This window comes from Neolamprologus multifasciatus, chromosome 23 (assembly GCF_963576455.1).
Source record: "Neolamprologus multifasciatus chromosome 23, fNeoMul1.2, whole genome shotgun sequence".
Classification (NCBI taxonomy): domain Eukaryota; kingdom Metazoa; phylum Chordata; class Actinopteri; order Cichliformes; family Cichlidae; genus Neolamprologus; species Neolamprologus multifasciatus.
The window spans coordinates 9,569,453-9,594,456 of NC_140460.1; the positions used below are offsets into that span (position 1 = coordinate 9,569,453).

Sequence of the window (25,004 nt, forward strand, 5' to 3'; positions counted from 1 at the left end):
CCCGCCTAACCACACACACACACACACGCGCACAGTGTGTGTTTTCTGAAAGCACCTGTTTGTCATTGTAATGCATTATTGCAGGTAATGCAGTTAGGTGTGTGTCAGTCTGCGTGTACATCTGCATGTGTGTTCATAGATTGTAAACCAGCATCTCAGATGTCACCAGAACAGAGCTACAGCTGGGGGTCAAAGTTCATCAGTGCCAGGTGCCTCAGGGCTACAGATGTCTTGGGGAGAGAAACCAGGTGTAGTATTTGTCACTGAAATAACAAGATCATCATTTTTATTTTGTGAAACCTCATCTGAAAGAAAATAAAAGACAATACTGCGCATGTTAGGTTTAGTGCTCCTGTTTTTAACATCTGATGTTCTCATGTCCAGATAAATAACATTCATTATCATTTAAAAATAAATTTGTTCTAAGCTTTTACTAAGAAAAGTAATCTAAATTAATTTATCTGTGTGTCACACTTTGGAGACAAGTGTGAAGGAAATGAAAGGTTTGTTACCAATAACAGTAATAGGAAACAAGGAAAAAGAAGAAAATAAATCAAACCTTATGTAAAATAAACAATCATTTTGTTTAGAAATGCAAAATAACACAATAAAAAACAACAAATATGAAACAAATTAATTATTAATAAATAAGTAAGCAAAATAATAAAAATGGGAAAAAATTAATTCCACTCTCACATTAAAAATTCTGGGACAAAAATTCCAGATTAAAAACGGAATATGAGGTTAGTAGTTAGTTATGTATCGTTAAACTGGTTCTCCTGCTGGATGAATGTGGAAAATTTTAATTCGACCTTGGAAAATGAACACAATGACTGTGGCCCGCCACGTTCTCTTTACTGCACAGCTAAAATGACAATAATCGTCACTTCTTCAGATTTGTTTTACTACTGTACAGAACCTTTTCTACTGGAAGCTTACCCTGTATTGTATATAGACTAACCCTGCAATAATGTTGTTTTTGTTATATCATTATGATAAATTTCAGATTTATCAGAAATTTCCATGACTACATTTTATTTGTCGAACTCACAATAAACCCACTCATACCTTATACCCACCTTAATATATTTATATAAATATTAATTAAAGTGCACACAGAAGAATTCTCATGTGGGTTGGTGTTATTCCATCATAGGGGAACTGCTGTGCTTCATCAACAAACTATTTTCATTAACAACACATTTAACATTTTCACAGATTTTATTAAGTGTAAAAAATATATCAAAATGGTTAAACATATAAATATATTTAAATAGTTTTGTTTGGGCTAAACAGTGAAATGAGATGTTAAATTCATTATCACAGAAATCTGGATAATTCTTATCACTGATAAGTCATTGAATAACTTTGCTCAGTAGTTGTGAGGAAGGAGAAACTTTGCACATTACTGCCACTTAGTGGTATAAGTAGCATCTGCTCTCTCTCTCTATCTCTCTATCTATCAGTGTTGGTCAAGTTACTTTGAAAAAGTAATTAATTATAGTTACTAGTTACCTCTTCTAAAAAGTAACTGAGTATCATCCTTTTCAGCACAACCTCACGTGTCTGAATTTACAGTTATGTTTTCATTTTGACATACTGTATTAACACAATTGATCTAAAATCAGACAAAAAACATAAAATCTGAGTAAAAAAAGTTATATTTTTTTTACTATTTTAACCACAAACATGTTTAATGAATCATATTTCATAACATTAAATGCAAATATAAATTGTCAATTTTAAAATCATATGCACAAGTTTTGCAAACAACAAAGTTATTTGCATCCATTTACCTTTTACCTTGATTTGTTAAATAACCATTTCAAACTATTTACAGAACAATCAGGTGTTCTGCATTCAATAAGATACCACACAAATTATTTGTGCCACTCCAAAAAAATTATTTCTTATTTCCACTATAAAGGAGAACATCACAGCCTGATACCTGCAGATCTGACAGCAGGTGTATCACTCCTGGTTCTACCTGGAGGCAGCAGTCGCCTCATTGTTCTGACACACAACACAAAACTATCCACAACACTACACACTAACTACACAGGACAACACATTGCTAAACGTCACAAATCTCTCACATCTCAAAACTAGCTCTCTCTCTCTCTTTCTGCTCTCTCTCTCTCTCTCAGTCACTCCTAAAACTTCCTCTGTTTTTTGTTTTTATTTTTTGCTCATAAGCAGAGAGTGCTTGCTAGCGCTGTCCTTGGACAGCAAACGTGACGAATCTATTGAGGAAAAAACGCAGGGTATATATTGTTTATCATGACTCTAGTTTTACGTGGCCTATCAGCACAGTTTAAAACTGGTATATATCACCTTGTTGCTTTGTCTTTAAGTGGTCGTGTGATTGGCTTACCATGACTACTTTATTCTTCCTCAGTCAAACAGCAGCACTCGTGCGATTGTTTTGCCCCCTTAGCTCCAGGTGTTGCGCTAGAAACTGATCGTGACTACCGTCTATCTTCAGAGGAAAACTGGTATAACTTCTTGTGGTAAAAAAAAACAAACACTTGTTCTTGCCTTCCTTAAATAGTCTTTGCCTGTGCACAAATGATCATTTACCATACCACATATCATCACTAACCTCATATCACATAACAGGCACATCAAAACTGGCTACAACGAAACACAATGCAAATATTTTTAGCTTTTATTTAGCGCAACTCCTGGATTTTTATTTTTAATGATTAATAAAAACGGTTGAGTCTGAACTTTTTTGGCTTGTGAACCACTGGGGTATAAACTCTTTTTTATTGGCCAGCTGTCTTGTATTCTCACTCCCATTATTTTTGGCCATTGTTAGCATCTAATAAATGGATGTTGTAATTAATGTAAGACTGTTTGTTGGATTGTGTACGTGTGCTGGAAAATGTGTGTTTATTTTTAATGTGTTGTTTTATTCAATTCAAATGTAGCACTTTGTAACCGTGTGGTTAAAAACATGCTATACAAATAAATGTATTATTATTATTATTATTATTCAGACAGAGGATGAATTGAGGGACTGCACCATCATGCGATAAATAAGTATTATTTTATAACATGAAGTTACTACAGAGTCTAAGAAAAAAACTGTTATACTAGAACTGAGTTTGATAAGCCTCCTTTTAAAAAAAAAGGAAAGGAAAAAGGTTTAAGTTTTTTAAATTTTCACAGAATATTTGAGCCAAAGCTCATCGATACAATCTATACAAGCACTTATGGTTTGTTTTATATTCTTGAGACAGGACATGTTCAAACACAAAATTCTCTTCACAAATACCCTCAAATTTAATATTTTGAAGAACTCCAAAGCAACCTCTCTCTTGAATATGCACAGTGCAGGTGACAGCCATGAAAGGTCAGACAAAAGAAACAGGCTTTATCTGACATAGTAAATACCCCCTTTCCCTGAATGGCCCACCTCTCTCTTTGGCTTTGTTGACTTGTCAGCTTCTCAGCTTGACAGTTTCTCCATTGAAGGCGCAGAGAAGGTTGGAGAAGGTGAATGCGGAAAAGCAGCTGGGCCAGATGGCTTCCCGAGCAGGTTTATGGAGGGGTTTGTATAAGATGCCTTGATAAAGTCAGTCAAAACTAGATTAGAGTCACAGTCATTAAATGCTTGTCAGGTAAGGGTTTCTTTTAGGTGTGCCTGTCACTGTCAGAGACACAAACAGAGCTAATATTATTCATCACCTGTCACCTGCCACAAAAAATCATTCTTTTTTTAAACTTATAATGTGGATGTATGAAAATGCACATAATGAAACAAAGGTTAAGATTTGATTTAAAGAATGTCACACCTATTGCTGGGGTCATTAATTGTGATAAAGACTGAGTGTGTTTAAAGACAAGGTGAACACCAGCACCAGTACCTTGATAGAATATTTGATGACTGTATTCATTAATCCTGTCCATAAAAAAGCCTAAGGAAGTAATTCCTATATAAGTGTTGTTTTGTTTGTTTTTTTTTATCTCTCTTAGTGTTTCCATCACAGGGCAACAAGGGAAACAAGACAGGCAAGTTTGCCATAAAAAGTCTGTTTTTAGATGAAACCCGTAGATTTGTCTGAGCTTTGGGGGAACTTTTACAATTTCTTTTTACACACAACAAAGACTCTTTAATTGGCTGCCTCTAGCAAACAAAAAAAGGATGGAACAGCATGTGGGCGGGGCTTCTGTGTTCACAGCAGGAGCTGTGTGACTGAGATGACCATATAAGGAATATCCCCCCTCAGCAACTATGCACACAGCCAAGTGTATAAAAAGTCTCTCTAACTGAGAGTCTAGATCAGTTTGAAAACTGACTTTTAATCTGTAACAGATTAACTTGATATTCTACTATTAGCATCATGTGAAAAAGAGAATATAAAAGTATATCGCACACTAAGCCATGCTGATAGATTCTGTTTAGACTGAAGAGGATTTCTCTTGGCAGCTCCTATTGAGTCTCAGTCTAATTCTCCTGTCATTAACTTTAATGTTTATTATGCCAGCTGAGGCCTGACTTTTCTGGGATGTCCAGTACTGGGAAAATTGTGGCACTGTGTTAATATAAACCTGAATCCACTAGACCTGAAAACTGCAAACAGTTGTACCTTCATGCAGACACTCAAACTTGCTGATGATTAATTAATAAAGTGCGTCTGATTAGCAGCACCTGCCTGCTACTTACACTCTTCATTCCTGTGAAAGTAGTAGGGGGTGTACTGTTTTTTTCAAAGGACTGTTTAAACTATGAGAAAAGAAGAATATTTAATAATTGAACATAAATACTGAAATTGGATTCCATACTGAAATTGGAAGCTACAGCAGTGTGGATGCATATATATAGAATGAGGTGAAGTTTGATGAAGTCGATTTACTTTATACGTTGCTTTACAACATAGTTCCAGGTAAATTTATGTAGAACTGAGTATTGTTTGGCATTGTATTTCTAAAGGATCAAATAGAAGAAGAAAAATATTATCTACCCTCATATTTAACTGTATATATAAAGGTCATATATGTTTTAGATGACATTATGTGGACATTAAGAGACTATATGATATATTACACATATGTACTGGATATCTTTTGAGACATTATGTCAGTTCTGCTCAAACTTGTATCCAATGGGCCCTTAATTGGTGTAGATTTTGCTGTCGTTGTTTGTGGAATAAAGTCTCTGAATTACTTTGTGACAAAGCAATTTGTTGAGAAACTACGGGAAACACTAATGACTGCTTATTATGATTGTGACACTTCAAAAATAGATACAGTGTGTGTCTCTGGCCAGCAGGGCGCAGTGTTTCCCTTCAGATATCTCAGCGCTTGTTCAACAAATTGCCTTAACAGACGTGACAGTACAGAGCAGGGACTAAATTCCTCAAATCCCACTTCAGCTCTTAATGTGCCCACATTAAAGTCAATGAGACATCTTTTTGTAATGCATTTCGTCTATATGTTTTTCAGACCAGTGATCTGAATTTTTCTCCACGGCTGTAAGCGTGTGTGTGTGTGTCTGCTGGGTAAAGCCGTTCATCTCTAGTAATTCATATCAGAGCTATAAAGTTGGCTTGCTCCAGCAGACTGTGATATTGTTGGAGGAATGTTCTCTGAGAGGATTTTATGCTCTTTTCCTGCAACTTCTCCTAAGGGACCGACTGAAAATCTTCCTCAATAGTCAGAATGTTCAGTATTTTTGTAGAAAGTCCCCCTTGACAACCACAGAACAAATCTAATAAAGCCTGAGCACCTCGCTGGGCTTTGTCAGGTCTCTGTGGTGATTGCAACATTCATTCCCCGCATGATAGAAACTTTAAATCTGTGTGGCACTCGTGCTTAATCGACTTTTGAATCATCGTTATCATCATTTTTTTTTAGCATTATGATGCCTTGTAAAGTGCAAGTTAATGACTCAGCACTGAATTATAATACCTTTGTTTTTCTGCTAATTTATCCACTTGAAAATGCGATGCAGGTTTCTAGTTTTAGCTGCACCATAAATGATGATATGTAAATCCAGTGCCTTTGAAACTCTGGCACAAAGAGAAACACCGGATTAGCACAGCAATGCCATAAAAGGATAATCTGTTTGTTTACCAGATTAAGTTGAAATGCAAAACTTGCGAGGAATTTCTCAGTTTCTCATTTTTGCAGATGCGTTTGTATGTAAATCCAGTGCATTACCTGATTAATATGTGCATAGGTTTAAAGAGATCATTGAGCTATTACTGGTAAGTATTTTATGACACTAGTTCTGGTTACTCTACATATAAGCAAAAGTAAAAGTACTTTTACTTCAGTGTATAACCTTTTGTGTCACATTATGTGATAAACGCATTATTATTCAAATACAATTTACTAGACATTATATTACATATTATGACTTTTATGATTGATAGCTTGATTAGTTAGTGAATGGATGCATGTAAATGTGACATAATTTAGATTTAGAAATTAGTGGTATGATATGAGATGTTACTATAAAAAGATCTAAGAAAAACAGAAACACCAGCTGAATGAATATGATGCATATTAGACAATGTTATTTTGTACTCTATGAAAATGGAGGTTACAGTTTAGAAAAGAATAGCAAGAAACTGCTACTTCTTAATTTGCCTTAAAAAAGCCTGTTCAGAAATTTGTTTGGATGCAAATCTGGATGCAAATATGTGGGTCTTTTCTGTGCCAAGCAGCCAAGGCTGACAATAATGCCAACGTGAACTGCCAAAAACTGCAGTTCCTCTAGTGGCCACTTGAGGCTGGCTCAAAAAGTAAGACTTGCATGTTAAAATACCCAATTTTACAGTTTAAATAAGTGTGTTTCTGGCCTGTACATTAAATAGTTTTGGTCTCTATTGATAATTTTTGCTTTATAATAACTTTAAAGTGATTGATTTTTTTTAATACCAGCAATGTTTCAAATTAGGCTTTGGCTGATATCCCTGTTGATACAGGGAGCTGCAATGTAGTGGGGGCCTCACCTCTACTGTTGGTGCCTTTTGAACCATTTTGGACAATTTCTGGAATTATCTGGGAAATATTCTGGCTTCCTGCCTATGCTTCAGTTTCAGTAAGTGAAACTCTATCATTTCATTAGTCTGTTAATTAGCACTAACGAGTAGATATGTGCTCAGCACACATAGAGCCTTTGGCTGTAGCTTGCTAACTGAACCAACAACTAAACAAAACAAGCAGCTATAACGCTATCACTGAGGCTTCGCTGACATTGGAGCACCTTTCAAGAAACCCATGGACAATTTTCATTGTATTGTTGCTAATATTTAAATTTTAAATCTGCAAATTTAAAATGTAAAAAGATTTTCTTAAACCCTTTTTACTACTAAAGCAAATGATCAAAAATGAAAATATTCATAACTAGTAGCATTTTTATGATACTTTTGATGATTTCATTTGAAAAACCCACTCAAATCATTCTTGAAGAAGGATGCAAGGAATTAAATATGCCAGATGTCTGTGAATAATTTTAATATTTGACTTTATTACTTACCAAATGGTCTTGTTATTGTGACGATTCAACAAATTCAGACTGTCCTATTTTACTCTTTTTTTTAAACCATGACATTCCTATGCAACATCTGCCAAAGTGTAAACATATTCCTGAATGTCTGACATGGATAAACATGTGTCAGGGTCATATGTTACACTGTCATGCATAGTATGAAATGTGCATGCTTATGGGTGCAGCTGTTATATTCTGAACCGCTCTGCGTTTACTCCTCCTTGGACACATTTCTAAGACACTAACAGTACAAAATCACAGGGCTTCTTTAGCATGAAATCCATCCTGAGCATTAAAGTTTGACTGTGTAAAGAATAATGAATGGTACTGTAATAATCTCATGAATTGTGCAGTTGTAAATATCAACTGGTGAGATGTAGGCTAATTTAAATGTTATTTGAGTTGTGTCAATGTAAACTGTGACCATGTTTTGAATGCGGACCATCACTTCTTTACCAAAGTCAGTATGGACCTCCCCCCCAAAAAATGTTGCCCACTGGTGTCATAGAGCAGGAAAGCCAAGGGCCCTTTTCCTGTACACTTCAATTCAATCTTCTTTTTAAAACTATTTTTGTTATAAGTCAGATTCATGGCACATGCAATGATGTCACTTCTTACAAATGAAAGCTGCAGATATCTTTCATATGCACTCTAAGGATAACCACAAGTTCTGGTCCAATGCTGCAGCCAGTGTTGTTTGAGCAGCTACTTTGTGTATCAGTTTACAGTGCAGCCTAAATAAGCTACTGTATATGTAGGCAATTTGAATGCGGGGCTGTAATGGCGACAACGATTAACAATAACAACTACTTTACATAGGAGGCTAATGTAAATACATGTAAAGACTATGGCAGAGGATAGAATAACCTTAAATGGTCTCTGAAATCTTAAAGATAATCACTTGAAGTTTCTGTTTAGAGGACAAAAGTGTGAACACCGGTTGTGTAATGTGTTACACATGATGTAATGTTTCTAGTTTGTCCTCCTTTCGCTTGTAGACAGAAAACAGATTGGGGAGAGCAGATCCTCCTCCACTTGTCTCTGCCTCCTCATGACTGTGTTTACAATGGGAATACCATGCCTGGAGCAGCTATGCTCTAGAGTTTCACTAAAAAGGCCCAGGACAGACTCCTGTTAGAATCTCCCTCGGTGCGTGAGTGATCGTGAGACTAAAAGTTTGCACTTTGTTTATTTCTCCAGGTCCCTTGAGTATTTCAGGCACCACTACCATTCATCTTTCTCTCTGGATAACAGGATGAAGTTGGACACTGACAACTGCTTCTCTCTTATTGGATAATGAGAAGACGTTAGATGCTGACACGACATTCGCTCTTTACTCTTGTTGCCTTTCATCTGCTTCCAATTGTGGTTTTTAGTCTTCTTTTTTTTTTTGTTCCCACAAAAGCCAAAAGAGCTTTTGAAAAAGAGAAGATGAGTGAATGAAGGAGTTAAAAGATGGCCTATAGACTGATTTTGGAACTGCTCATAAAACCTAAATGTTTGTAGGTTTATCTGTATTGGTCTTTGCAAATTTAATGGAGCTCTTTAACATAAAAATGTAATAAAATCCCTGTTTAGGTCTGTCTTATCTCCACTCATAGGTTCATTTGGTACAAGATGATAAAGGTATCTGTTAAAGGCCAGGTGGATACACGATGTGGTAAAACTTGCACGGCCCAACTTCCCATTGCATCCTTCCCTCCCTCATTCTTTCCCTTGAACTGTAACCTTCTGCCTCTCCTCCCACTCTATCTTGCTCTGATGATGCCTTCGGTATCACTCAGTGTGCAAAACTGCATACTTTGACCACTGTATCTATTAGAAAAAAATGAGAAGATGTGTACCATCTTTAGCTAGGTCAGTGTTCCCACATTGTTTGTCCTCCCTGCACCCCTTAACAAGACACAAGAGGGAAAAAATGATGGGGGGGAGATGTTTACAGAGTGGTTTATCTGGAGAAGGCTCTCAGCTCCGCTGAGTTAATGATGAACTCCGTTTTAAGTAAGCAGACTGCTAAAAGGCAGACCTTGTCACCTTTTTGTAGCTGTGACAGAAAGCCTCCCAGACAACTTTAAATGGATTTGAGGTGAGTGGTGCAGATTGCACCATCAAGACTCTGCTCAGCATCATATAAATGCATTTCAGTCCAGTAAGATTTTACTTTCTAACCTCCCTGCATTAATGGATTACCTAAGTCATTGGGGAAGTGTAAGGAGATCAGTCAGATGAGGCAGCAATCAGTGACAGAGTAATCCCCAAAGCAAACACTGAGGATGGTTCCAGTATATAAAGACCCTCAAAACGCATCTGTTGTTTAGACTGACCTAAGTCACAAAATACTTCACATTTTCTCTTACATCATAAACCCAAGACATCAGTTTCCATTAGAAAACCTCAGTCTAAGGCAGTGGCTGGAAATGTAAAAGAACACCAGTTGCTGACATTTTGATGCTACGAGAAAACAATCAGGATGGAAAACAAGTTTGCTTCAGTGTGTGACTTGATATCCAAAAGCAAACATGTCAGCCCCACAAAGTTTCACGCGGATAATAAACCACTAATCCTTGCTGAAGTTCACCCGGTTAAGCTTACATAGATAAAAGCCTGGTTCACACAAATTATAAAGGCCATTATTCTCACTTACCACCATTAAAAAATACATTTAAACCAAGAATGTGTCTAACATAAATGTTATTCCAGGTTCTATGGACAATTCCAACAATAAGCTTTAAATGTTTTTCTTTGGCTCACACTTTCACCACTATGGTTTTGAAAATTCTCAACAACTTCAGGATTTATTACTTTGAAATTTTGCACAGGCATTCATGAACTCCCAGAGGGTAAGTCTTTGCTGACCCACTAGTGATACTGCTTCTCTACGCATGAATTTGCGTTTGCTAGAGTCTGAAATGTAAAATTCCTCATCAAAGGATATACGCAAAGATCACCATCTCACTAATTTTTTTACATTACATTATAAGTGCACCAACTGTGATGTGTTATTTAAGCAGATTTCAAGTGCATGCACGGAGACAGCTGCTGACTGCATGAATGTCAATCCTATTTTTCTGTTACACTTTTTAAAAAGTTCTGGTGGAAGGATACATCCACATCTGTTGATTTGTGTCTCAACAAAATGTAGAATGTACAAACGTCTGCACCTAATAATCTGGTTCTGTTGGAGGTCTGTTCCTGTTTAAGGGGAGTTCTTTCTTCCCACTGTCGCCAAATTGTTGGAGTTTTCTCTCTAATAATCGAAGATCTTTACAGAATAAAGCACATAGTCATACAGAAAAAAACGACTTGAATTTATTGCTGTAAAAGATGCTTTTATAGACTCACTGAAAACAATAGTCTGCCTCACCGGGCTGGGACAAGTGGGGTGATACACAGAGATAAAAAGAAAGCAAACAGTAAACACTAAGTACCATAGATACCCGCAGGGAGGTAATAAAGAGAAAAATACATAAATCAATGAAAGAAACAAAGATGATGACATGTAATATTGCCATAAGTAAAAGTTGGTGAACATAGCAAATGCTCTACTTCCTTAACTTCACCATGTTAGCCTGCTTGGCTGTACAATCTCATCTTAGAAGAAATCAGATCAAGTTAAAATGCACTGAGTTGAGATTTTGCACGTTAACAGTTTCAATTTTACTAAATAATCCTAGTTCACAAAAATAGGTTGTCTGTTGAGATGTCTTCTGAGGAAGGTGGTTAACTCCACCAATGTTTGAGTGAACCCGCCCAGGGAGCATATGTGCATCTACTGTATGAGACGTGCACGTGTGAAACAGGGCATCGCTACAAAAGAGCACGAGTGGCTCCGCTGACTTCCTGAAAAGGGTGAAAGGTCAAAAATGTGTCTTGTGTGCAAATGTTTAGTAAATCTAATAAAATTTGACTGATTCAGTCTCTGTAGTTGAATAGTGCAGAGGGATTAAGATTACAGGAGCGTTTTCCACCCCCTCCCTCCATCTGTACTAAACTGTCCCTGGTGTGGATATGTTTTCAAGATTCTGGCATGTAGCTGGGTCACTGCATGTGTGTGTGTGTGTGTGTGATTCTGGGTTATTGTGAATATACATGTCCCCAGAGTGGATTCGTTTTCACTGCTTTGTGGTGGGGTTAATAACAGTTTGAATTTGGCATCTATTTTCATCTCAAGGATGTGGAAGTCACAGCAACACTGGTCATAAACCCAGGCATCACACACCTGTGTGGGTTACATCTGTGGTGTCAGTTTCTGCATCGCAGAAAAATTCCCTTTTACGATCTTATCTTCTCTCACTCTGTATATAGTGTTTTTTAAAGAAATGATTTCTACTTGTGTGTATTGTTTAAATGTAATAGTTTAAATGCTTTTTTTTGTTTCAGTCGCTTATTATGTGCCACTGTTGTCAGCATCTGTGTTTTTAAATCTGCTATGTAAAATAATCGTCATGACAACTAAACTGAAACTTTTCTGTGCTGTGCAGTCACTTGTGTTCATGTCCTTACAAACGTTTGTGTCCTGTGTGACCTTATTCTGGTAAACGCTAGATGACGCTGTTGTACCAAAACTGTCCTTCTTTTTACTGCCAGGAGTTTGCGACACAGCAAATTTGTACCAGTATGGATGCTCGTTAAATCCAGGATTGTTTTTCTAATTTTGTCAAAAACATTATGAAAATGATATCTTTATGTTTGTCGGTGTCTCTTTTTTCATTCACAATTTACTTGCTCTCTGTAAAGATTATGACTCTTAGTGCAGCTACATGCACTGGTTAAATCTTCACAAAACTTGTTTTCCATGAAAACATAAACCTTTGTTTTCGACAACTAGTAGGAAGCATTGATGGGAGGTCTGGTCAAACCTGTAGATGAAGGTGCTACTGTTGAACCAGCAGGAAGCAGCGCGAAACCTGCAGCCGCTCATGTGTGAAGATGTGCAGATACACCACTTTAAAGACGGTCCTGTGGAGGAAGCTCAGGAAACGACAGCTTCCTTTAGATCTATTGTCTTGTCATCAGACACGGACACCCATCAAGTCATAAATTTCGGACAATTCATTTCCGAGACAGTCAAGAGCTCTTATCTTGGATAAATATTTGCTTCCCAGGGCTTCAACCCAGGAAGAGACAACAACTCCAGTAATAGCTCACTGGGAATTTCCACAGTTAAACCCTGTGTTGGTGCAGGTTCTCTGTCACATTCCACATAGAAACTGTTATGTCTTTATTTTGTTTTGTTTTTTGTGACGCCGTTAAAGCTGTGTGCTCTGATCATGTTTTTCACGCCCTCCCAGGTATCAGGGCCCATGATGAAACTTGCCTGCACACTGTAGCCCCGAGGGCTGCGTGACTTCAACAGGGCGCTACTGCCTAAACTAATAATTTAAAGAGAGCATCACAGTAAACAGCTTGCAAATAAAAGTATGTGGGGGGAACCCCGGTCTCTAAAAACCACGAGCAGTTAGAGATACGCTCAGGTGGCATCTTGCTGTTTTCAGCAACACACTGCTTCTGTTCATCTAAGATTTTTGGATTTTGGATTTGTTTCCCTCTCCTTATATGCTTTCAGTATGAGGGCCGGTCACACCTGGGAGTAATACTCAGTCTGGTCCTTGCTGGGATATTTTTTGTGGCTTGCTGCTGAAAGAGTGGGCTGGTTCTCTGTCTTGGAGCGCAGGGAAGAAGAAGAAGTTCGCACTAGTTTTGCCTCCAATCCAGTGGAGGTTTCAATAGCAGCGGCGCGGCAGGGGAGGGACGCACTGCCAGCACTCGGGATACCCACTCATACACACTCGCGCACACTCTCACACACACTCCTGCCCACAAGAGACCAGTTCAATCCACAAGAAAACTGCAAGCACGCACCAGAGTCGTCTAATCCGATTGATAGACACCAACAATAGAAGTGAAAACTAAAGGAGGGGATACTGGACACTGCAGAGGACAGCGCGTGTTTTTATTTTTTTTTTTATTTTTACATCAATCGATTTAGTTTTAAAGCACTTTTGTAAGAGTTTTTTTTTCTTTTAAAGAAAAACAGACACCATTCTGCAGATAACGTCGTCGATTCCTATTGCGAGAGGTAAGACTGTCTCTTGTAAAGATTATATATTTATTTTTCGCTTGATTTCTCTGCAGTGTAGCGGTTTGTCCGATTCTTCGAGCAATTATATCAGAAAAAACTTCTTTATTTTCTTAAACTTTTCTGTAGCTTTATTTATTTATTTATTTATTTTGTAATATGCATGCAAGCTCCGTATGAATCCAGAGTCGGACTCTCTGAGTAAAGTAGCTGGTGCCTTTGAAACGGTTTGCGGTTTACAACTCCAGGAAGTTAAAAGTTTCAAACGCATTTCATTCAAGCCGCAACTCGCATGCTTTTTTAATTCTAGCTTATTTTGTTTTGGGCTTCATATCACACGGGGCAGATGAGCTGATGAACTTTACGAAAATCCTCTTGTTTTGTCCCTCGCGACAGTTCCCATGCTCCCAGGGGTGACACAGCACCCAACACAGGCGATTTTTCTACACATGCTGTATTTCTAGCTACCTGTGCACCATTTGTGGTGTTTTCACTCTGTTCGCTTTTAGTTGTAAAATGTAAAAAGTTTTATATAAGGACTACAGTTTTGATAAATGTTAGTTTCACCGTGGCACTACTGGGTTCCTTTTACGCACCTGTAAGAGCCCAGACAGGCTTTAGTGAAGCGCGTATTGAAGAGCTGCTTTTTAATATAAGTGAAAAATTGGATTTATTTGACTTGGCACCGCCTGCATTGTTTCAATTAGAATTATTCCAGACAGATTAATGATAATTTAGCTCGTGTTGGGAGTTGTTTTCCTCATCCGGTCCATGTGAGAGGCTCTCAGTCGGTGTTTAATGAGAGACATACCCGGAGTGGGGATTTGAATAACTGTATTTAGCAGCAGGGTGAAGCCACACTGCCTCCCTTCTACTTTCTCAGGAGAATGAATCATGAACAAAAAAGTCTTAAAATGGGAAGGTCTGCGTCGCATACCGTAACTAAACCATGATTTGCATATGAAAACTCTCTGGCTGAAAGAATTCCGCCAGTGTTGCTATAGCCGTTTTGCGTCCAGAGAAGTGACAGGCTTCAGTGGTGTATATACAGTCGCCTCTCCGCTGCCTTTTGTCACATATCCAGAGTCAGTGGTGGAAGATTAAGGGCGCAAAGTTTTTATTTCCTTGTTAAATTATTCATCATATCCACACACCATGCGCTTCTCCTCGTCTCCCCCCGCCCGGGCACGCTCATTGCAAAGCTCCTCATTATGCTCCCTCAGATGGACACAAGAAGAGGCAGAGCCTGCTCGCACTAGCTGCTGAACAGGCTTTCTGTGCTCCCCTTCTCTGCCTCCTCAACCAAGCACAACATACCGGATCATGATTGACTCATTTCCCACGACGGGGCCAGGCCCGTGCATGCGTGCACCGGATGATGGGCAGTGGGTGGATGACTTTCCCATGGGGGGGCATTTTCTCTTGTAATCTTTAATCACCCTTGCAGCCACAATGCCAGCACATCAGTCAGAGACACCGCCACTCCCCCACCCTCAATTCTATTTGAGTTGTTTTTACACAGAAAGCGCCCCCGCGACCCCCTCATAGAGAATTTCCAGGATGCAGAGCTAAAGGCAGGGATCAGAGATGAAATATAAAGGAGCGAAGAGGAAAGGGGAGGGTAAGAAGGAAAGGAAACTGGGCTCTGGTTTCCATGATGCTATTGTGCCAGCCTTAGTGGTTCTGATGATGTGGATAGCTCAGAAACTCAAACTGCGAGCGATGTTGTGGATGGCGAGGAGTCAGGTCCTGAGTGATGATTTAGACTTACACACAGAGTGGAGCAGAGGAATGCAATGGTTTGGACCCGCATATGTGTGCACGTATGGACACACACACACACACACACACACACACACACACACACACACACACACACACACACACACACACACACACCAGATTAAAATCTCCACTGTTGGATCAGAGCGTTTACCACAGTCTCTACCAATTTATTAATAAGCTGTTTAGCTGTCCAAGAGCACCAGACCTGATTTGGTTTGGCCTGCCTATAGAACAGGTCCAGGTCCTGTGTGGTTCCCTCTTTGGCTCCTGCATATACTTTACTTACTCTAATCCCCACATTGGCCCTGAAGTGACAGCCATGATGGAGCTCGCTACCGAGGACCCGCCATAAATCTAGACTTCTTTTAAGAAAACACACAGAGGCTTCAGGTCCTGCGAGCTCATGCCAGGCGTCTTGTTGGGTGGAATCCGAAATGTCTCTTTATTTGTGTTGAAATTAAACTGTCTTTTATTCCCTCCCGTTCTGTTAATGAGCTCCATGTGGCAGCAGGCAGGAGGCTTATCCATCTTGACAAGGAGCTGGAGGGAAGGAGAGAAACAAAGTGAAGTGAGAGAGTGTAGGTGGCGGTGGGGGGGTGTTTTGCGCGCACACACGTGAGCATATACGTGCACGCACGCAGGACAAGGCTGGGGGTTGCATGGATATAGCCTGCCTTGTGATCAGAAAAAAATCAATACGTGAAAATCACGTGCTTATAATCACCATGTTCTTGCTGAAAATAAGCTCCTCTCACACGTGCACACAGAGTCGATCAGGTGGATGAAAGTTGTGGCCAAATGGTTGCATGTAATTGATATTTTTCTTACTTTAATCTTCAGTGGATCGTAAACGATTTTAATTCTGCTATGGATTGATGTCGCTGAAAAGATTGCATCCATCTGGGAGATTTAAATACAAAGTGTGAACATTTTTGTTTTGGCTATGCACATGATTTGCTTGTAATGACCCCAAATTAGAGCTGGGTCAAAGTTGTTAAAGTAGAAACTCAATTCATAGGACGCAATTCTACAGATTACACAGGAAGGGAAAGGAGGTGGGGGTCGTATTCTTGTTTTATTTGTTTAAGACTGATACTCTAGATGTGTCAAAGACAGCCATGGGAAAGAAAATTGGGACTATTTTCACCCATTGTAAACTCCTGCATTTGTCCTTTAATCCAGTTACACAGTTCTCTAAAGTCCACAGCTTGCCAATTAGAAAATACACAATGTTTTCCACAGAAAATACTTGGCAAATACCAATGAAAGTGAAACAAAAACCTATAAATATATAAATAAAGAGATGAAAGGCAAAAGCAAAACAAAGTTGACACGACTGTGGGTTACTTTGCCTTAAAATTATCCATTCCCTAAATTGGGATCATACATTCTTCCCCATTCTAATTAAACATTAGACTTTATTTGTTCCAGATGCAGCTTTTTTTTTTTAATGTGTTATTTTCGTAAGGGAACTCTGTGGCATGAGAATGGTGCAGGCCTGCATGTAAAAGCACATCCAGCGCCGGCTGTGTGACCATGTTGACTCTGCGCTGGTCCGTGCAACCACAGTGACCCAACACAACTGCTCTGATATTTAGATGTCATCTCCCTGCAATATATAGTATGTGGTGTCACATGTGAAGAGCACGGGGAAGGCACACATCAAATGTTTATGGCAGCGGTGATTAAAAACCTCAGTGTGTGACTGCGGCGGACAAAGCCGGGTGAGGGGACGAGGCCCTCGTTGTGTCTGTGGAGTGTTTTGGGATGTTTGAAAGAAAGGCAGCTCTGAGAAATGCTGTGCATGCTACTGAAAGACTGCGCGTACTACCTCAGCGCTGTCTTAAGTATTATTAGACATGTCTTTGTTCCGACTGACATGTTTCTGAAGTGGAATGAGACAAGCCGAGGCGATAAGGATCTCAAGTCTCTGTGTGAGTCAAACCTCAAAGTACCACTTAGGCGGCTTTCCTTTTGCTCTCTGAAGTCTGGCGGTGTGACGGGAGGCTGAGCTCAGACGACAGCAGAGACACTGACAGGAGCTGTCATGGGCTTTTTCCCCTGCTTGTGTTTTTAAAGGACTATAATGTAGAAATGAAGCCCTGTGTGTAGTGTGGATATTCGTCCATGCCCGAGTCCTCTGGTTTTACTTATCTGCCTCTGCTGAGGGAGGCGGTGAAGGAGGAGAAAGCATAAAGACGAACCGAGAGGAGGGGATGTGTGTGTACAAGTGTGAAAGAGATTATTTGATGAAAAAAAAAAAACTGTGATCAAGGGAAGGAGACAGACAAAGGAGGGTGAGCAGAGAAAGGGAGAGGGGTCATTAAAAGGACACCATCTCACTTGCAGTAAATGGCAGTAAAGTATCTGGCTAATCTGCCATCATTACACTGATTAAATCACCGGGGATTTGGCATTCCCATCAGCTGCAATCAATGGGCAAAAATCAATAGACAGGGGATACGTGAGAGCCTCTCAGCCACATCGGCTGCAGCTCCAACTGTGGATTGCATCTCCAAACATTTCTATATTAACGTCAATAAAACTTAAACTACATGGATTTGGGGATTTTTATATTAAGCGTTTTATGAAACGCCGTGGGTCCCTGGAGTGCCAAGCAATATCTTTTCCTTCACACATTCCTGTTTAAATCTAATCCCCCTTCCTCTCTGTGGCCTTGGGTACTCATTCAGGGGCTCTTCGTCTCTGATTCATTCCCAGATGGTGATCAGGATTTTAAGTTAAATGTTAATTAAGGCTGAAACTAGAAGGAAAACATGGACAAGAAGCACATTTTAGCATAAAATATATTACATTGCGGACAAAAGCAGAAGCTCACTAAAACACTGTATGCATGTCACAGCTCACACTCATTAACATCAGCAGTTTTGAACCAATGTCAAAATAAAAGGAGAGATAAAACAAAGTTATTCAGAAATTCCATTAGAAAAACAGAAATCTTAGACATACTTTAGCTAATATGAGCCTTTAATATTTACTGACAGTATGCATTAACGCACAAGGTACTCACTGTGGCATACAGTTTCTTGCTAAGAAGAGAGATTTTATGCGCGTAAGCTAAACATCAAGTTTCAGCCTTTTTTGTAGTCAAGTAGCATAGCTTAGCATAATGAGACTGGAAACAATGAAAGCAGCCAGCTCAGCTCAATAAGGAACACAGTGGCTCAGTAGTTAGCACTGTTGCCTCACAGCAGGTGGTTTTGAGTTTGTATGTTCTCCTCTGTAGCTTGTGCATGGTACTTTAATGCTGCCAGTGTTAGTGGTGGCCCAGGGTACTTTCAGATCAAATAAATGTGAAATAAAAATGCTTAAACTTTTTCTTTTATCAAAGGTTTTTTAATTTTTCTGTAAACTAATAATTAGAAATTTTAGGAAGAATGGTTGATTAGTTTAGCTTAGTAAGACTAAAGAAAAAGAAAGAAAAGAATAAAAAGAACCCTTGCCGGCTAAAAAAATCGTTTTTGCAGGTTTTTTGTCTTTACTGTGACACATATGGAATTTCTTGTGCCAATCCAAGTCTGTATGCTAATATTAACTCAATGATCGAGGCTCATAGCCACTATGACATCACACATTGGTTATGGACTCATTTTGAAGTGTCAGCTGTAGCATTTTGATCTGCCACTGTATTGGTGTGTTTTTTTGTGCCAGAAGTTTCCTTATATGGAGAAAAGGGTGGAATGCTAACATTAGCAAGCTTGGTTACCGAGCAAGCAATTTTAAAAAATAAATGGTAAATGGCCTGCATTTGCATAGCGCTTTACTCAGTCCCTAAGGACCCCAAAGTGCTTTACACTACATTCAGTCATTCACCCATTGGCAATGGCAAGCTACATTGTAGCCACAGCTGCCCTGGGGCGCACTGACAGAGGCGAGGCTGCCGGACACTGGCGCCACCGGGCCCTCTGACCACCACCAGTAGGGTACTAACACAGGGTTGCCCAAGGAAATTTGGCATGCAGCCAGGAGGTAGCCTGGGATCCAACCACCGACCTTCTGATTTGTGGCTGACTTGCTCTGCCACCTGAGCTACAGCCACCCTAATTTTACTCGCCTTTTTTTACTCACCAAAGCTGAAGCATGAACTTTTAATCATCTGACTCACACATCAAGCCATAATATTAGATATTAAAATGCTCCAAAAGGCGCCACCACCGCATACACAGTGAAGAGATCAAATGGCAGAGACAGGGCTAACAGACAATGATTGGCTCCAGCTGTCTGTTTCGGGACACCTGTAAGTCAATGCAACTGAAAAGGTTGTCCGTGTTGTGGTTATATATGTATAGGTGTGTCTATATATGGGCATATAGACTGAAACATGGATGATGAAAGTAAACGTTATGTGAAGATGAAGGAAATTTAAACTAATGGGCAAATTCACCTGTAGCATATCAGCTTTTTGCTAACATTGAATTTGTCTTGTGGTATAAGGTCATTCACAGACTCACCTTGAGTTTAAAAGATTTTTTATTTGTGAGGTGTCAGGCAAAGCAATGATTAACTTATTATACTCAAGAAAAGGCTAATAAAGTGCTACTTAAAGACATCTTTGTGTCATGTGGTTTTCACATCCTCAGTTAAAAACCATAGAAGAAGAAGAGTGAATTCTTTGCTCAGACGATCAGGAGCATCTGCGAAAAATCACAAAACACTTAATGAAACTGAAGTCAATTTTCTGTGTCTTTCAGGATGAGGCAGTGTAAAGGTTGGAGCGTGGTGGTGCTGCTAGTGCTGTTGGGGCTGGGATCTGTGGCCCAGAAACTGCCTACGAGAGATGAAGGTCTTTTTCAGATGCAGATCAGAGACAAGTCGCTATTCCACGACTCCTCTGTCATACCGGACGGAGCTGAGATCAGTGGCTATCTTTTCAGAGACACACCCAAAAGGTAAGAGCTCTGTGAGACAAACAATATCAGGGCGGTGGTTAAAAAAATGAGCCAGTTAAACCTCGTGCTGGTGACTGCTTCAATCATTGAAGGAAACATTAAACCTGGTGATGTCTACTTACTGTAAATAGATAGGAAACATCAGATGTTACCCTGTAATAGGATCTATTATGTTGATGCAAAAACTAAATAATAGATGAGAAAGTCTTTCTCCACTCAAGGCAAAACACTATATGCCACCACGTGCTTCACCTATTATAGTCTGCTCATGCATTTACTCCACACATTATTTAGGATAATGTCAAACTATGATGAACACTGGTGCTTATATCTGGCCTATTATTTTCACAGGTACTACTTTGTGGTGGAAGAAGACAACACACCCCTGTCTGTGACCGTGACACCTTGTGATGCTCCTCTGGAGTGGAAACTCACTCTGCAGGAGCTGCCAGAAGACGCCAGCGGAGGAGGATCAGGTATAACTGACATAAGGCAGCAGTGGAAGAGGTTAATTACACGTTATCTGGAAATATGACTATCCCCACACACAATTAACCTACGCAGTGATGTTAGGCTTTGTGTTTTCGTGGGTTTTAATTAAGTCACAGATGTAGTGTCTAGTCTGACCACTTATGAGGTCTGACTCGGCCCAGTTTGATGTCTATAATTTCAGTGGTTTTCTAGTCACCCTAAAGAATCAAAGACATTACATCCCTTTACTTAGGTCGCCTCGGTCTTCTTAAGATAAATCCTGCTACACTCAGTCTGTTTGTCTTCCTTTTTCCCCTTCATTTTTTCTGTTTTTCTGCTTCACATTAAAACCTTTTCCCATCTGGAAGGTGTCCTTTCAGCAGAGGAGATCTTGCCAGATGACTAAAGCAGTGGTTTAGAGCACTGATGTGTGATGTGAGCATATATTTGAATGTCCAGACATGAGCACCTGAGAAGAGAATTCATCCTGAGCTGGAAGAATAATGACAAATTTTGACTCGACACATGCAGTGGCAGTGACTTCACGAAAACTGGTGCAGAAACAGAGCAGCTAGTGAAATCTTTCCTGTCTTTGCAGCCTTTTCCTGCTAGAAATCTCTATTGGGAGTTGATCTTTGAGCTTAATTTTTAGTACACCGCTGAGCACACTCTCTGGTTGACAAACATAATATTATGGTTTCTTGCTCAAGCTGGAGTAAGAGCTTAGACTGTCCCTCTCACATAGAAGCTACAAGGCGCCTCTTTGTAGCAAAACTTCCCTAGAAAGGCTGAGTGAATGCTGGCCTGAGATCTTTGGGGATGTTTGGAGTGAAAACATGGCTTCCATGGGTGTGGGATAATGATCCATGAGGCTTAGTCATGATCTTGCAGCGTTAAACAGTTTTCAGTTTGGGTGGAAATTTTCTTTCATCAAAGCCAAAGAAGAAAAGAAAAATATTGCAAGGGTTGTCTAATTTGGTGACTAAAGCAAACAGCTCATGTTGTGTGTGTTTGGTTTTTATCTTCCAGGAGAGCCTGAACCTCTGGACCAACAGAAACAGCAGGTGACAGTAGATGAAGGCACGGAGCTCTTCACCTACAAGGGCAATGATGTGGAGTCCTATGTGGCCACAAGCACGCCTTCTGGTCTCTACCAGCTTGAACTGCTGTCCACTGAGAAAGACAGCAACTTCAAGGTATACGCAACCACGACTCCAGAGTCTGACCAGCCCTACCCAGAGCTGCCCTACGACCCCCGCGTGGATGTCACTGCACTTGGCCGTACCACCGTCACACTGGCCTGGAAACCGACACCTACCGGCTTGCTGATGGGCCAGCCTGTGCAGTACTGCGTAGTGATCAACAAGGAGCACAATTTCAAAAGCATGTGTGCTGCCGAGGCTAAAATCAACACCGACGATGCATTCATGCTGGCGCCGAAGCCCGGCAGAGACTTTAGCCCGTTCGACTTTGTGCACTTTGGCTTTGACAATGGTTTCGGCAAAGACCGGGGCCTCACAAGTAACAAGATCTCACGGGCATACGCAGCCAAGCCCAGGGTATCAGACATCCAGAAGGTGTGCATTGGCAATAAAAACATATTCACGGTGTCAGACCTAAAACCAGACACACAGTACTACTTTGATGTGTTTGCAGTAAATGCTGCTACCAACACCAGCACAGCATATGTGGGAACCTTTGCCCGCACTAAAGAGGAGGCTCGTCAGAAGACAGTTGAGCTGAAGGACGGCAAAGTATCAGAGGTTTTCATCAAAAGGAAGGGCAGCAAGTTCCTGCGCTTCGCTCCCGTGTCTTCCCACCAGAGGGTCACTCTTTTTGTACACACATGTCTGGATGCTGTGCAGGTGCAGGTGAGGCGAGATGGCAAGCTGCTGCTCTCCCAGAACGTGGAGGGGATACGGCAGTTCCAGCTACGGGGAAAGCCAAAAGCCAAATACCTGATCCGTTTCCGTGGCAGCAGAAAAGGAGCCTCCACTTTGAAGGTGCTTGCCAGCACCCGACCCAGCAGCAAACAGCCTTTCCCTTCACTTCCGGAGGATACACGCATCAAGGCCTTTGACAAGCTGCGCACCTGCTCCTCCGTCACTGTGGCCTGGCTGGGCACGCAGGACCGCAACAAATACTGCATTTACCGCAAGGAAGTGGCTGACAATTACGGCGAGGAGCAGCGGCGCCGGGAACAAAATCAATGTGCTGGACCAGAGACCCGCAGGAAGTCAGAAAAGGTCCTGTGCAAGTACTTCCACAGCCCGAACCTGCAGAAAGCTGTGACCACAGAAACCATCACAGGTCTGGAGCCAGGAAAGACCTACCTGCTGGACGTTTACGTGGTGGGACACAGTGGCCACTCAGTAAAATACCAGAACAAACTGGTGAAAACAAGGAAATACTGCTAAAAGACTCTGCAAAGAATAAATCTATTATAAATATATATATTAAATAAGTTTATTTAACTCTAAGTGATATTCTACTAAGGAGTGTATACAGACTGACTACTCACACAGCTGATGGGCCTGTGGCAGGGACTGAACTGTTTGTAGAGAGAGATTTCAACCTGTATATTTATGTTTACATTTCATTGTGGCACGTCTGGGTGGCCCATAGCGTGAGGTGCTTTGTTACCAGGCTTGTCATCTTGACATCATGCTGCCACTGGGAGGGCAGAACTTCAAAGAAGATCCCCTTTTTTCATCTTCTCTGTTCCTTTGTTGCTGCATGACTTTCGCTTTTGTCTGTCATATTTGTTGCATCCTTCGGTTTCAGTGTGTCAAGGAGATACAGTAGCTGCCCGCTTTGTATAGATCTGTCACCGCATATTCATGACGCATTTTAGGAGGAATTTAAATTATTTTATACTTTTCATCTCTCTTTTTAATTGTCTGTTTTATTGATGACAATAGTAACTGTTACAAGAAAATTCCAGTTTTATGAGGAAGTTGTCGTAGCTCAGACATTCCCGTGTGTATCTCAGCCAGTGTTTGCTCTAGAGCCCATCTTGTAAATGTGTTCTGTGCTGGAGATCTGTGTTATTATCACTGTATCGCTGTGTATGTGTGTGTGTGTGTGTGTGTGTGTGTGTGTGTGTGTGTCACATGTACAGAGCTGTCCTGCCAATATTCATGTACATAAAGACTAAATATAGAACATGTAATCCCTGTGTCACCCTGGGTGTCATGTTCTTTTGCCAAGCAGTTAACATCCCAATCATGGCTCTCAGAGAAAGAGCTGAACAGCATATTGTGATTATAGACTCAGACATCTAAATCAGGGCTGCATAAGCACAACCTAATACTAAGAGGGATTTTAACATCAAAACACGACCCTCTAAAAGATTTGCGACAGCAAAAGAACAACAACAGATAAGATATATGCTGTAAATAAGCTTAAAAAGAATAAAAAAAAAACAACTCTTGATATCATCACAAGTGGCTAAATGAGGAAATGAGCGTATATCCTAATAGATTTAGTTTCAAGTGTATTTCTTGATTTTTTCTGGAGAACAATTTATTGTCTTGATGATCTGAAAGAAGCCTGATCTGATTTTTTTTTTTTACCGGTGGGAGTATGAACCATCTGTATCACGTGGTCCCCGTGTAATCTGTAATTTTATAAAAAGAGTATAAATTAAAAATCGTCACACAGTGTTGTTGTTCTGTACACTAGTGCCACTGTAAATTTAAAAAATATGGAGAGCATGCAGCTTTCTTTGCCATCGGTCATGGAAGATGAACCAACCATGAAAGGGAAGTGATAAATTTATGTATAAAATGATGTAAAAAACAAAAAAAAAGTGATAATAGGTTGAGCATCGGATCGGTGATTTAAAAATCCAAATGTGTACTGAAGCAGTTCTGCTCACATGTTTCATCTTATGTTCTTTTTTAATGAGAACAGAATATCTATGGTGTAACCGAAAGCTGCCCTAATGGCCAAATTCCACCCTTCCATAGAGATACTTGGCCTCACAGCAAAAGGTTTCCCCTTTAGCATCAAGTAATCTCCCAAAGATCTACTTCAAATAATGTCAATGCAAGGTTTATGCATATCATGACAAATTTAACCTTCTAATGTCCAATGACACCCGTTTTTGCGCTAAACATTTTTCCTAAGACATCAACATGAACACATTTTTTCGGTGAATCATAAATAAAAAACAGCCTCTGCTAATTCTGAGTCGGATTTTGCCACCTGACTTCCTGTCACTCTGTTTTGCATTTATAGTCAAATCAATCTG

The 25,004-nt window shown here is 40.0% G+C and overlaps 1 protein-coding gene across 1 annotated transcript; it reads left to right on the top strand.

Moving 5' to 3' along the window:
- The first annotated feature begins 12,841 nt into the window (after nt 1-12,841).
- On the top strand, nt 12,842-24,405 carry ndnf (neuron-derived neurotrophic factor). Its single transcript, XM_085150967.1, has 4 exons — nt 12,842-13,583; nt 20,081-20,278; nt 20,630-20,754; nt 21,779-24,405. The coding sequence occupies exons 2-4, from the start codon at nt 20,082-20,084 to the stop codon at nt 23,164-23,166; spliced, it is 1,710 nt and encodes a 569-aa protein (XP_085007093.1). The 5' UTR covers nt 12,842-13,583; nt 20,081; the 3' UTR covers nt 23,167-24,405.
- Nucleotides 24,406-25,004: the final 599 nt, after the last annotated feature.

Bases quoted from the DNA above. Each gene is read 5' to 3' on its own strand.
- ndnf (XM_085150967.1), top strand. From the start codon at position 20,082: ATGAGGCAGTGTAAAGGTTGGAGCGTGGTGGTGCTGCTAGTGCTGTTG. The intron at 20,279-20,629 runs GTAAGAGCTCTG...TTATTTTCACAG, and splicing joins TTCAGAGACACACCCAAAAG to GTACTACTTTGTGGTGGAAG. The intron at 20,755-21,778 runs GTATAACTGACA...TTTATCTTCCAG, and splicing joins CGCCAGCGGAGGAGGATCAG to GAGAGCCTGAACCTCTGGAC.